Source organism: Sminthopsis crassicaudata, chromosome 3, assembly GCF_048593235.1.
Source record: "Sminthopsis crassicaudata isolate SCR6 chromosome 3, ASM4859323v1, whole genome shotgun sequence".
Lineage (NCBI taxonomy): Eukaryota > Metazoa > Chordata > Mammalia > Dasyuromorphia > Dasyuridae > Sminthopsis > Sminthopsis crassicaudata.
Genome location: NC_133619.1, coordinates 63957806 through 63971871, shown reverse-complemented (window position 1 = coordinate 63971871; position 14066 = coordinate 63957806). Strand labels below are relative to the sequence as shown.

The 14066-nt window shown below is 34.6% G+C and overlaps 1 protein-coding gene across 2 annotated transcripts in view; it reads left to right on the top strand.

Annotated features, from left to right (window-relative positions):
* ARPC2 (actin related protein 2/3 complex subunit 2) overlaps nt 1-14066 on the top strand; it is a 100799-nt gene that overhangs the window by 67446 nt on the left and 19287 nt on the right. For both annotated transcript variants that reach the window (XR_012488694.1, XM_074307648.1), the window contains 3 exons: nt 4959-4993; nt 6219-6331; nt 11567-11612. Coding sequence is in view for 1 of the 2 variants with exons in the window: in XM_074307648.1 (XP_074163749.1) it covers nt 4959-4993; nt 6219-6331; nt 11567-11612 (194 nt within the window). In the remaining variant the exon portion in view is untranslated. The remainder of the gene's footprint in view (nt 1-4958; nt 4994-6218; nt 6332-11566; nt 11613-14066) is intronic.

The following is a 14066-nucleotide window of genomic DNA, read 5'->3' as shown; positions in this document are numbered from 1 at the left end:
AACTTTTTAATTTGGAGGCCATTCAAGTAAAACCTTGTATTCATTCCAAGAAATTTACCTTTCATTGTTTATTATTAATTTTGTGGGTATTGACAAATTAAAAGCAACCAGATTTCTTCCCAAAATAATACACTTATTTGTAAATTATCTTTTGACAGCATTCAAACTAAGAGGACATAATTGACTAGAAATTTATAGCCAAGAATGAAAATTATCTTGGATTTTTTTTTAATTGCCTTTCCTTCTGCTATTCTGGATATTTGGATAAATGGTATTTCTCAGGCCAAATGTTCACATCCTGTCAGCAATACTGCCCTACCTTTGGAGAGCATCCTTTGCATATAGAAAGGGCTTCCAGTCCACATAAGGATTACATAGCAAATAATTTGTCCATTCATGACTATATACACCATAAGAATCTTTTTAGACTAAAAAGCTTGTCCAAAGTTTAAGTTTTGAGTCTTTTTTTTTTAATTTTTATTTTTTTAGGAAATGCTGTCAGATGAAGATGACTAGGGTGGCTATTGATTTTTTTGTTAACATTGGTTCCTTGCCACAGCCTGTGTATATATGGGAGAATTGTAGTTATTCGAGGGGGAACAAAGTTGCTTGGGAACTCACCAAATAGCAGTGCCAATTGGGATGGGCAAATACTGTGGGAAGACAAATTGGAGCAAAGTTAATAAATTCTGCTGTTACTTTTCCTTATTTTCATTCCTAAACACACTGCAGATGTCCTCAGAGGAGCAGTCTAGCCTCCAGTAATTTGGAATTTGTTTCAGCATTTAAGGAGAAATAGAATAAAGGGACTGACTTAGGTAGATTTGAGAGAAAATTATTTAATTGATCTTCAAATACACTTGCCCTATCAACATCCGGTTTTTTCTGAGTTGACTTTATGTAGAATGAATGGAACTAAGTGATTATTCCCATTCATAAAAGTTTGGAATTGGAGGCAGGGTAGTATTATGAAAAGACTATTAAACCTCCTTGGGCCTTAGTCTCATAATCCCCAAAATAGGAAGGGTAGACCTTTAAAAGGTCCCAGGTTATTTTAGACTCCTGGGACCTTGAAGATCATATAGCCCAGTTTCTCTCTCTTTAAAAATCTTATATTCTCCCTGATTCTCTGATTCTGTCCTTAATTTTGGCAGCTTTGGGGTGTGGGTGTGGCCCATCAATGGGTGTGGTTTGTTGCTGCTTTGGGAGGGTTCTAGTTTCTAAGCACTTAAAATTTGGTTCTACACTATTTACTAAAGGTCTACAGGGCCTACCTGTGTGCAAAGTATAATCATCTTGGAAATAGGAAATATCAGAAATCTTTAAAGTGAGAAGAGCCATATTTTACCATAGAAGGAAGGAAAGGTGTAAACATACTGATGCTAGCCAATTTCAAATGGGCCTTCATATAGGGATAACATATGTATGACCCTTAAAAGAAAGCTTAAGTTAAAGTTGGTAGTTCTTTTGATAGTACAAGACATTGTAGTGGCCAAAATAGTGGAGTTGACTTCCAAAGATCTGGATTTGTTCAGTATTTGACTAGTTCTGTGACTATAGGCAGGCCACAAAACTTCTTTGGACCTTAGCTGTAAAATAAGGATTTATACTACATGGCTTAGAAAAGCCTCTCAACTTTCAGTATATTATCCTCTGGATTTAATTGCCAGGGTCATTGACAGATAAATGATACACAGGAAGTTCAGAGTGAATTCTCTTCTTTGTAGGAAGTTTTAATAATAGTTCAGGAAAACTTTTGAATGAATTTAATGATTAATGTCATTTAAGTACCTTTCCTATTGAATGATATATATTTTTAGTTATCAAATAATCTGACAAAAATGAGTCTCCATTCTCATCATTTTTGCCCACTGACCTGTTCTTGGTTTTGTAGGATAGTCTTTTTAAGCTCCAGCCATAGTTTCAAGGTCCAGAATTTTCTTACTTCCCCTGATGAAAGGGTTCAGTTCCAGCATTAGAAACTTTAGGCCAAAGTTAGATTAGACTATCTTTTGTTCCTTTTACCTTTCTCCAGCAACCTGTGTCCATTGTGGTAAATCAAAAAATACAAGTATCCTGTTTAGGATTGAGAAGTTAAGTTACAATTATTAAGTCTGTATCTCCCTAGGTGACTCCTTATGAAACTTCTTTGATGATTGAATGTGCCAATATGGCTCTTAAAATCTTGGGGGGGGAGAATTCAGTTAGCTTCATTTTTTTTTTTTTTTACAACATTGTCTGTAGCCTCTCCTTGTTCCCCTTTTATGGGGCTTTAAATAATAACTAAATATATTAATATTAAATAACTAAAATATTAATGGCAGTGACAACTGTTCTGACAACTTTTTGGAATTGTAGAACAAGGATTAGAGCTATAACTATAGATCTAGAGCTGAGCGGTACATTAGAAAATATGTAATGTAAATATTTAGTTTTACGGAAAAGAAAACTAAGTCCTAGGGATGTTGGTTAAATGACTGGGTCCAAGGCCACACAGTAACTTCTCTGACTCCAAATCTAGTGACATTTTCCCACACCAGCACTTATTACCAACATGTCATGTGTGGTGGTTAAAAAAAGGAAATTAATTCAGTTAAACTAGATCCTTGAACTGCTTCTGAAGCCTCATGGTTGGGTGTCTGCATCCTGTCCCTACCCTGAACCAGGCAACACTACTCATCACATAGGCACACCTCACCTCTGCCATAAACCAAGTTTCAGCTTAATCAACTGGCTATCTTTCTTATTCATCTTTGGTGTTTGTTATTCCTTTTGAAAAAGGTAGTAACTACATTGGCTGTCTCATTTCATCTCTACTGCTTCCAAAAGGAATCAGTTTCTGCTAAATATTCCCATGGGACCCAGAAAAGGCTATAAATACAATGTAATTTTGTGTGCAATTAATACATTTTACCTTTTCAATGTAAGTCATATAGAATCATATGATTTAGAACTAGACGTGACCTAAGTGATTATTTAATGTTTGTTTAGTAGAATCGAGTTTCCTTTTAAGAATCATGAACCACCTCATTTTTTCATTATTTCCCAGTAGTACCAGAAGGTAATTGAGTATTTTTAGTCCGTTTTACATGGGCAACAGCTACAATATGAAAGAGATTATCAACTTAATTGCATAATCTTGAGCACAGTAGAATGAAGAAGTAAGAGTGAAAACCTGGATTTCTTCTCTCCTGGCCATGTTGCCAATTTGGAAAGCAATTTGAACCAATTTCATTGCAAATAGTTGGGAAAGCTGACTAGTATGTTCTCATCTGGGTCTTAGCATTATATTTAAAGGAGAAAGAACCATTCAGTTTTTTTGTTTGTTTGTTTTTTAATGTCTTTTATCTGCAGGACAAATTGAGTTAAATGATTTCTTCAGTCATACAGCTAACTCAGGTCCTCCTGGCTTCACGGCTAGGGCTGTATCCATTGAACCACATAGCTATCCCCTCGGTAATTCTTAATAGTTTTTCTATTAAGCTGATGAATGATAATCAGTTATTTCCAATTGGGAGATGTGATAGGCTTTCTAAACTAAGAAGTCAATATTTATCAAATTTCTATTGTGTGTAGAACACTACAGAGAAAACAGTAGAAACATTGAGTAGTATTCATTTTTCTTTTGATTAGACAAAACATACATTTAAAAAAAAAAGGCACTTAATGCCATGTATTTATAAAGGTTGGACAGGGTGTCCCAAAAGATATTTTTAGTCCCTTCACATTCATTCAATTTATCCTCAGTAATAATATGAGTGATATAAGGAATTTGTTTTTATATCTTTTTGGAAATTAAAAAAACCAAGACTCATATTAAATGATATGTTTTTGATCATTGGTACCAAAATTTACAAAATACTGACTTTTAGACTGGTTTCTTTCCATTAGAAAATACACCTTATTTATCCCAATAATAAAAAACTAATACCACAGACATTTAATAGGCACCTGCTATATGTAAGAGCTCTGTGTTAAATGTGGAGAAATACTGAATGCAAACAACATGAATTTCTTTCCCTCAGGAACCCTATAGTCTAATAGGAGGTGGGGCATACGAAACAAAGCTAGACAGCTATAATACACAGTTCTTTCATGATAACTGTGAAAACAAAGGTTGTTGAGCAACTTGGAGGGAGGACTCAGATCAGAAGAGATGTTATATATGTTAGGCTTCAGAGGATGGACAAGAATTTGTCAGGCAAAGGGAGGAAGGACATTTAAAGCAGATAAACATTATGAAAACAGTATGGGCATGTGTGCCAAGAGTGAACTTGTCCATGTTTTGTAGGAATTACTGGTTAACTGAAATAGAGATGGTCTGGGAAGAATTCATGAAAGGGGTAGTGACTTTGGGGCAAACCTGAAGAGAAAAATGTAATTTGGCAAAGAGGAATAAAGTGGACATTTTAGTGTGGTGAAATGGGATCTTTTAATCTGAAATAAATCACCTTGCTGTTTTGTTTTGAAATCAAATTTAAACCATAATGGAATGATACCTGTAAATTTATCTTACTCCCTGTCAGAATGTACTTCCTCTGTCACAAGTGGGATTGGGAAAGCAACCAAGATTTTTGTTTATGTGGCGTTTTTTGTTTGTTTTTTAAATTGTTGGCCCCACTGTCCTGCTCTCAGATACTGAACTGAGAGCAGTAATCAGTCAAGTAAGAAACACCATAGTAGCCATCAATCTTTGAGAGGACCCTGAAGTACTCGTGCTTCCTTTTTCCCCACCTCAAGTACTAATCAAGGACAGAAACTAAGCGGACATGATCAAGTGGGCTGTGAAAATTCAGTATCAGTAATGAGTAGACAGAGAGCTCAAAAAACCAGCTTACCATGTTTCAGAGGCTCTTTTTAGAGATGGAGGAAAATCAGGTTCTTTTCCCCCAGTTCTTGACGGTGAACTGCAAGATGATTTTATTAATTGACCTGGGAAATTTCTTTCTATTTTACAGAAACAAACCAGAAGCAGTAGAAGTAACATTTGCAGGTAAGTTTCATAATATCAGTTGTAATATGGGAAAGTGGAAGACAAATATAAAACAGAACCATTTGTAAAGCAAACACTAAAGGTCTTAATATGTTTGCCAGCAATTTATATTCACCAATAGCCAGAAGAAATTTTTAGGAAAAAATTTAAGGTGTTAATGAACATCAAATAAAGTAGCATACTGGAAAAAGCATAGAAGACATAGAAGAAGCATAGATTCATTCCAGCTTTATTACATGTACTACTTAATGCAGCTTAGAGCACATCATTTCACCTTTGTTTTTTCATCAGTAAAATTAAGAAGTTGACCTAGATCATCTTTTAAGGCTTCCCCATCTTGGCAGTCGGCTTTTGTTGTGTTGCAAGTAAATCTTTGGGTTTTGTCATCCCAGAAAATGTACAAAGCTAGTGAATGAGATATCTTCACTTAAAAATTCATAAATAAAAGATTACCTGACCATAAATGAAGATTTTTTGTTAATATGCCAGTCTTCTCTAATAGTCGCTTACGTAAATATCCTGTAAATTGGGATTGCTGGTCCCATTATAAAACTTAAGTTCCTTTTATAGATAAATCTTCTGCTTTAGTATAACAAAAGGATTTCTCCTTTCCTTACTACCTATGAATTTGCTGTCTTTGAATTATATTTATACTTTTTATCTCCTACACTTATTTATGTTCTGAATTTTCTTATTAACATATGAACAGCCTTCTGCAGGGCCCTAATCTAATTAAAAATCTGTACTATGTATGTATGCAAGTGCATGCTATCCAAAAATATGCCTATCTCTGAAAATGGTGAGATACTTTTTTTGTCACTATAGAGGAAATTTTGAGAGAAAATGACTATTAAATTTAACTATAATTAAAGTGACAAGATAAATCATCAGTTTTACCATATTTACCTTTATGGATATTGTTACATCTTCTTAAAAGTGGCTAGGATATATATGTGTGGTTCATAAAACTGGGCTGTTTGATCTTTGTGGATTTAAATAAGATTAGGGAGTTCAGTACTTAGAACTTCTAACTGTAATATTGGCTTTGACTTCCACATAAAAGTAAAATGTTATGTTTTACTCCAGTTTTTATTTTTTGTTTCACTTCATGCTGACCTGTCTTAAGAAAGCATAAAGATAATAATCACAAAGCATTCAAGTGGAATGTGCTGAGTAATGTGCCCCTTGGCCAGCTAAACATTCTTACTCTATGCTTCTCCCACAGACTTTGATGGAGTCCTTTATCATATTTCAAATCCCAATGGAGACAAAACAAAAGTGATGGTCAGTATTTCTTTGAAATTCTACAAGGAACTGCAAGCACATGGAGCTGATGAGGTAAGATCTCTGCTATTTTTTCCTAATGACTCTTTTACATTCCATCTCGCCTTTCATTGTCAGCTTCCCACAGTAGGCTAAATCACCTCCATTTTCTTGAGTGTGCCACACCTAGCAAAGGCTAATCAGGACTTTTGACCCTACCTATTAAATTATTTATCTCATAATACACTGTGGCATTTCTTTTTTAAAATGATCACCACTCTCAAACTCTAAAGACCTTTGGTGATCTCTAAGCAAAATATATTAATCAAACCCTGAATGATACACTGACTTTTTTGAAGATAAGCATTATCCATATTTCTTGACCATTAGAAGAAAGAATGATTGGTACAAGATGTGTTTGATTATATTTTTGTTTCTTTTACTGTTAGTTGTTAGAACCATTTTGACCAGGGATGCTACCCAAATGTTTCTACCAAATTAAAAAAAAAAAAAAACCAAGTTTGAATTACTTCCCCATTCTAGAAGTGAAAAGCCCCTTTCTTTTTGGTTTTTCAAACTGATCATTATTCCTTGTGCCTGGACTCCCTTCTGATTTTTAACTGTCTTAGAGGAAGTAAGAGGGGGTGTCTAGGCATTATGAAACTCTTTAACTGCCATACTTTGTTCATTGGCTGTTGGCTGATCTCTACAATGACAGGTTTAGTTCCTGTTGAACTATATTTGTTCTGGGGAGGGCCATTTATGGAAGAAAGAAAATGCTTTTACATTACTGTATGCATGCTGTGGTTGAGTTTCAAAGCAGGAAGTATGACTCAGTTCCTGAATTAGTTTTCAAATAGCCTAGTTTTAACAAACTGAGTCCTTGCAGTATTGAAGGAAGATGTAGCTATTTCTATTCATTTTTTTTTTCAATATAAGGGAAACAGTATTGAATTATTTAAAAGGATTATTATAATATAAAATTTAAAAAGGAGTAAATGTTTTTTTAAATATCAAAATAACTTTTAATAGATTGGGATTATTCTAAATGTTTTCTTCAGAGTTGAAGGATCAGAGAAGTAGAGATGATCATTTCTCATAGTGGTTATGATTTTTACTCCATCATGAGAAGTCCAAGAAGAAAAAAATGATAGGAATAAAATTCTTTAATCTAGAAAAGAGTTGAGGAAAAGGGGAACTGACACTTAAACACAGTCTTTAAGTGAAATGAAGGTTTGTCACAGGAAAATTCTAAGCAGTTTCTCTCCCCTGAATGCAGCACAAAAAGAAATGAATCGATGTTCCAGGAAGAACGGGTTTTACTATCAGAAAACTACCTAGCAAAATTATTAAATGCATCAGGCAGCTGAAAGACATTTTGTACTAATTTTGCTGAGCATAGAAAACAATTTCTCTTTAATGATCTTGATGAAGAAAGGGGAAAACTACTGAGCTAGGATTCTTCAGGATCCTCTCCTATTCCATGATTCTGGGAGGAAGGGAATTCAGATCAGATTGTTCTGTTTAACAACCCCGGTCAAAGAGCAAACACCTCCTGCTTGGGTGGAGTGAGGAACATCCATGGTCTTGGAACCTCATCAGCAACAAATCACTCCCTGAGTCAGTTAAACAGTTACCAGAGTGTGATAACAAGAAGCATTTTGTTCTGTGTCTGAGGATCTCAGGCTTTAGCAGGCTTCTTCAGAACAGAAGGTATCTCTTATTGATAGGGGAAAGATGTGACAGTGACAGCTGCCTCCTGATGTCATGTTGGAAGAGGGGGCGCAAGCTGAAAAATAAATCACTGTTAAAGTGCATTTCTGGAATCGTGCTGAGGAGGCAATGGGTTTGCTGATGTGGGAGGAAAGGGGCAATGATAAAGTGGTTAGATACAGTATGAATTGAATCTTGAGCAACTATTAGATCTAAATCCTGAGGCTTGGGTTTTACCTACTTCTCATTTACCTTTTTCTCACATTCTTCAGGACATGAAAGAAGTATAAAGTACTTAGAAGACCAAATTACAATTTACTGGTTCCTCTATCTTCTGGGTACACATGTGGCTTATTTTTCAGCTCCTTTTATATCATTTAAAAGTCTATGATCTTGCACTGGCCCTGTAATCTGAATTCAAATCCAGCTTTAGACATTTAAGACTTCGTAGCTGTGTGACTCCTGGCACGTCACTTAACTCCAATTGTCTCAACACACACACATTAAAAAAAAAAAAATCTATGACCTTAAGACTGACTTCACTTCCTCTTCCTTAACACTTAAATAAGTGTTAATAAGAATAGAGATTTAATGCAACAAACATTTATTAAATGGCTACTTTGTGCTATGGATATGGTACACTGGAGGATACAGAAACGAGTGACTATTTCATTTATGTACAAGTCAGAGAAGGCTATATGATCACTAAATGGATCTCTGCATTTCTTAGTAGATTGCTCTTACAGAGGAGAGCCCTTAAAGCAGGGGTTCTCAAACTTCAGCCCACTGAGGACGTTTATGCGGCCCTCTAGGTTATGGCAAATGGGCTGAGGGTGGAGACAAGAGTGTGAGTTTTTGTTTTTACTATAGTCCGGCCCTCCAACAGTCTGAGGACTTTTAAAAACTTTTTAAAAGTTTGAGGACCACTGCCTTAAAGTACCAGTTAGCTGTTGACTTGGCCATTAGAAAGGAGAAGATGTTTCCATGAACTCAAGCAAGTTAGTATGATTATAGTGAGATTAAGATATAAATTGCCCAGCCTGAGTCTTATCACGGACTGCTATCTGTGCTTTAATTTTACCCAATAGAAAATGAATAATTATCTTTAGCACAGGAGACAGTGATTAGGGTTAATTAAATAGGATGTATCTATACAGTACAATGAATTAGACAGTAAATGAAAAATATTTCTCTATAAAGACCAGAAGATACTGAAAAGGTTGTTATATTGGTGACAACTTCATTAATGATGTCTCTTCCATCCTCACATACAGTCATCCCTTAATATTTGCAGATTTCATGTGCATGTTTTTGCTTATTTGTGAATTGCCCATCAATAATTAAATGTGAATTTTGGGGGATGTGCAGTGACACTTTTGTTTTTTGTTTTCGTTTTTTTTAAAATAGTAATCCATAAATGCATAAATACTTTATATTTTCAATGTATTTTGTCATTTGATACTATAAATATACATACACAGATTTATTACAAACAGTTAAATTTTGATTAAAAGTTTCAGTCTACTAAAGTATGGGCTCTCCACTCCCTTTGGGAACAGCTCCTCTTTGTCTCTTTACCATCCAGACTATATCATGTAATTTTCTCCCATGTAATTTCTTTCCAGACTATATCATGTAATCTTTGTGGGGCAGGGGTTAATATTTTATTTTTCCCAGTTACATGTAAAACAATTTTTTATACATTTGTTTTAAAAACAAATTTGAGATGAGGCCTAGAGTTATTCAGTTTTTCAATTCACAGAGGTCCTGTAGCCCTAACATCCTGCCAATGTTGAGAGAACTGTAGGTGCTTTACTTCTCTACTTCAACTCTTTGTTCCCTTTCTTTTCATTCTACCTCTCAGACACAGAAGTGAAAGGAGACATCTGCTTACTCTGCTTAAAAACATCACAGCTTTCAGTTGTACATGTCAGAAAGAGGCAAGAGGGAAAGGCCTTTAATGACAGGCTGGAAAAGTCACTAATCTCTTGCTATATGGTGGGTGAACAATGAAATGACTGAGGGGTAAAAATAAAAGTTTGATCTTCTGAGCATATCATTTTGTTAAGCAATACATGCCAATTGCCCAACAAATCAGGACCAGTCCCTTCCTTAGATTAGGGCTAGTCCCCAAGTATAGGGGGAGATAATAGACTTATACATTCAAAGCAATTGAGTAAATAAGGCGAATTATCTAAAAGAAAACACTACATCATCAGGTTTATGATTTCTAATTGTGTGAAAGAATAGGGACTTTCCAAATTGAGAGAAGAGCAAACAGGTACAATTCCTTGAATCAAGAATAAATTTTTTAAATAATCAAAGAAACATGGAAACAATAACTGATTGATCAGTACAGGGTCATTTTTCAGATAAGACACATGGGTTGTTTGAGATGTACAATTGTGAGAAGACACTAGAGTTTCAACATACCATTTCTTTGTTGCCTTCCACCGAGACAGAGGAAAAGCCCTTGGGTTGGCTAAAAACATGATTTGGAGTTCCTGGGTAATTACAAATATTGAGTTAGCTAAATTGAACAATGGCTACCTCCAAGTATTAAATTTAATCAAAGCCACACATCTTCCAAAATGAAACTTGAGGGGCAGGAACTGCATCATTCTCACTGATTGCACTGAGGAAAGATGGTGCTAGGATGAGCACAATAAGATCCTGATTATATAGCTCAGCTATGTTTCCACTTTATCTCTGAACTTTGACTATAAATTGTTAGAACCAGAAACAGACTTATCCTAAGAGATCCCTACAATACAGCCCCTTATTTTAGAGCTGATGGAGGCTAAATGTGTTGGACCAAACCTTGGTTTCTTAAAAATAGATTTGGGGAAATATAAATTATCAAAGGTGGAACAGCAGTGGCTAGGATCCAGCTATTATGTCGTGTGTGTGTGTTTTGTGTTTTGTTTTTTTTTTTAGATTACAACTTCAAAAATTTCAAAAACAAAAGAGAAGCTGCTAACTGAAATCATTCTTAATCATCTTATTTTTGTCTTGGAATTTTACTTGGAGTTAGTGGATTGACTTGGGCAACTGCTTTCACAGTCAGGTTAGAGGAGACTTGTGCATAATGAGAACTTTGAAAAAAGGTGGACAAAACAGAGGGGACAGATTGTCCTATAGGGATAGGTGATAGGACTCTGAAAAGACAGTGTCAGATTTGTCTTGCTTGGTAATTCTTGAATGAATGCCTCCTATTCTATCCATAAAATAAAAGGGAAAGGGGAAAGATTACTGACCAATTTTCCAGAAAGAATAATAACTTGATTTCTCCTTCATTTTAAAATTATTTCTTTTTTTTGAACTTTCTCATACCATCCATGGCATTTTCTCTTCCTTTTTATCCTTTCTCTCCTATCTTCCTTTCCTTTCCTTCTTTTTCCTGTAGTTACCTTAATAATGTCTTCTCACCCCATCCTCCTTTACACCAGATTGTTAAGTTCCTATAAAGCAAATTTTGTTTCCCTAGGAACTAGCACATAATAGACCCTAAATAAATGGGTTGAACTGAACTTTACAAATGAATGATTAAAAAGAAAAAACCTTTGAGATGACATTGTGTTATTTTTTATTTTCCAGTTGTTGAAGAGGGTATATGGAAGTTTCCTGGTAAATCCAGAGTCAGGTAAGCTTCTGTACACTAACACTTTAAACTTTAGCTTTTGCTAAAGGATTTAATCTGAGTTTTGTCCTTTCTTTCTCTTTTTTTTAATGTTTACATTTCATTTCATGGGCCCAGTTTTCCTCTGTATAAAAAATAGGACTCAGTGATACTGTTCTTTCCAGTATAGATAGAGATGGATATATCACCACAAAAATATCACGGACAATTGCTGCCTTCATTTCCAGCCCAAAGCTTGCCATTGCAAGCAGTGATTTTTTTTTTTTTTTTCTTTTTTTTAAATAATGCTTTCCCCCCTGTCTGCTGGTTAGAGGAAGAGTGTAACTGAAATTGAGAGAAAAATATTTGTCTCCTCTTAGTCTACTATTGATCGTTAATCTACTGATGGACTTTAGAAGAGTTGAAAATGTCTTGTGACCCGCTTTGATGGGCAAAGCTGTGAGTTATTAGAACTCTTAATTGGAAAAAACTAAAGACTATATTATATCAGTGATTACTATATGTCCCATATCCTGAAAACAGCCTCGTTCCATGCTAAATAAGATTTTAAATTGTAAAGCTATTTGAAGGGTAAGATATTCTTAGAAACATGAGCTTTTAACTATGATGGCAATTATTCCTCACTTCCACCCCTTTTCTGTCTTAGGATGTATTCTTTATGACCTGTTATATTACTACACCTGATAACAGTTTCTGACAAAAAGAGTGTGATTGAAATACACACTCTTTGTAAAAGAAACACACAATAGAAAAACAATTCTACATGCTATTCTCTTTTTTCATTTTCAAGGATTAAATAAAATACAAAAGTTAAAATTCAAGAGACAGAATTCAGATTTTGATAGTTTTGGTTAGGAAGGAAATGTTTTCTGGGAAAGGAGAATAACCTTGGACCTACACCTTTCCTATTTTTCTCCTCAGCAGGAAACTTTAGGGGATCCTTTTGTGACATGTATATGATTGCTGCAGAAACCATATACAGTGTACTGTTAAATACCATATTAAAAAACAACTGAAATGTCTGCCTCTCGTTACTTGGGGATCATTTGTCTAATCCAGTTTAGAAATCTTAAATCATATAGTACTGAATTTTTACTTGAACACATTGCTTAGCATTCACCCTTCATTGTCCTCCTCCTTCCTTAAAGTCTGAGACTTGTTTTATCTGACTTCTAAAATGAGTAAACCTCAGCTCTGAAATTATTCCCTTTGTTATATTCTCCCAACTCATCTGTTTATCTGATTCCCAGGTACCCAAAACAGGGAAGTTATTGTAATTATTTAATGTAGAGAGCCACCAATGTATTAAATACTATCCAGAACAAAAATTTAAAGAACTCATGATATAAGGTTAATGATCAGAATGATCAGGACCAAAAAAAAAATAGAATGGAGATACTCTTGGCAAGAAGAAACAGTAATAACACAGAAGTCTGGTACATTCAGCAATTTGAAATTTATACCATGCTGGTAAAAACAAATTCTGTGCCCAAGTCTCATCAGTTGCCTCGGATATGAATCAGCTCTATTCAGACCTCTCCAACTTATACCCAAATGTTTCTTTATACACACTCCCATATCATTTGAACCTTTTGGATCATATTAGCAGCATATATATCTAATCACTAGTTTCTGCATTTCCTAATTCTTACAGTGCTTATTAGATGCTAATTATGTTGATTCTTGGCATGTTACTCTGGTAAGAAGATGTCTCCTTATTTGCCTTGAACCTAAAGGAATGTTTTTATGGATACATTTATATTTCTGCATTTATATTGATAATTTTTAATGGCATGTTCCTTTTATACAAATGTCTCTGGAACAAACCACATTTCTTATTGAAGTTCCCAGATTGTGTTCTTGGAAGCATTTTCTTTGCTCTAAACTGTAGGTGTCAAACACGATGTCAGTCATACTCAAGGGAACCAGATTAAAATGAGTAGAATATAGATGATGTTAATATGTTGTTTTCTAGCTCAATATGCCACCTCTTGTTGGGATCTTTTATATATAGTTTAGTAGGTCCCTCATTCTATATGGGCTTGATACACGTGCTCTCAACTTCAGCCATTTTGGTGTCACTTAATTTCTATTTGATATTTAAGTGTGTTATATTTGTAAGCATCAAAGAGATTCTGCCCTTGTAGTGAGGAGAATTTGATGGGCTTTTTAAAAAATTAATTTTATTCAATTAGCAAAAATTGATTTTCCCTTTCCACTTGTTGTCAAAGTCATACTGACCATGTCCAAAAACTTTTTTCAGTCTGCATTGAGTTGATCACATCTCAATTCGGAGATGGTAGGAAAGCTTCAGCATGTGTACTCTAAAATTATGGTTGATTATTTCATTGTTCAGAGTTTATAAGTTTTTCAAAGGTTTTTTTCTTTATAATGTTGTTATGAAATTGTTTTTCTGATTTTGTTCTGCAGAATCTTTATATCACTTCATATCAATCT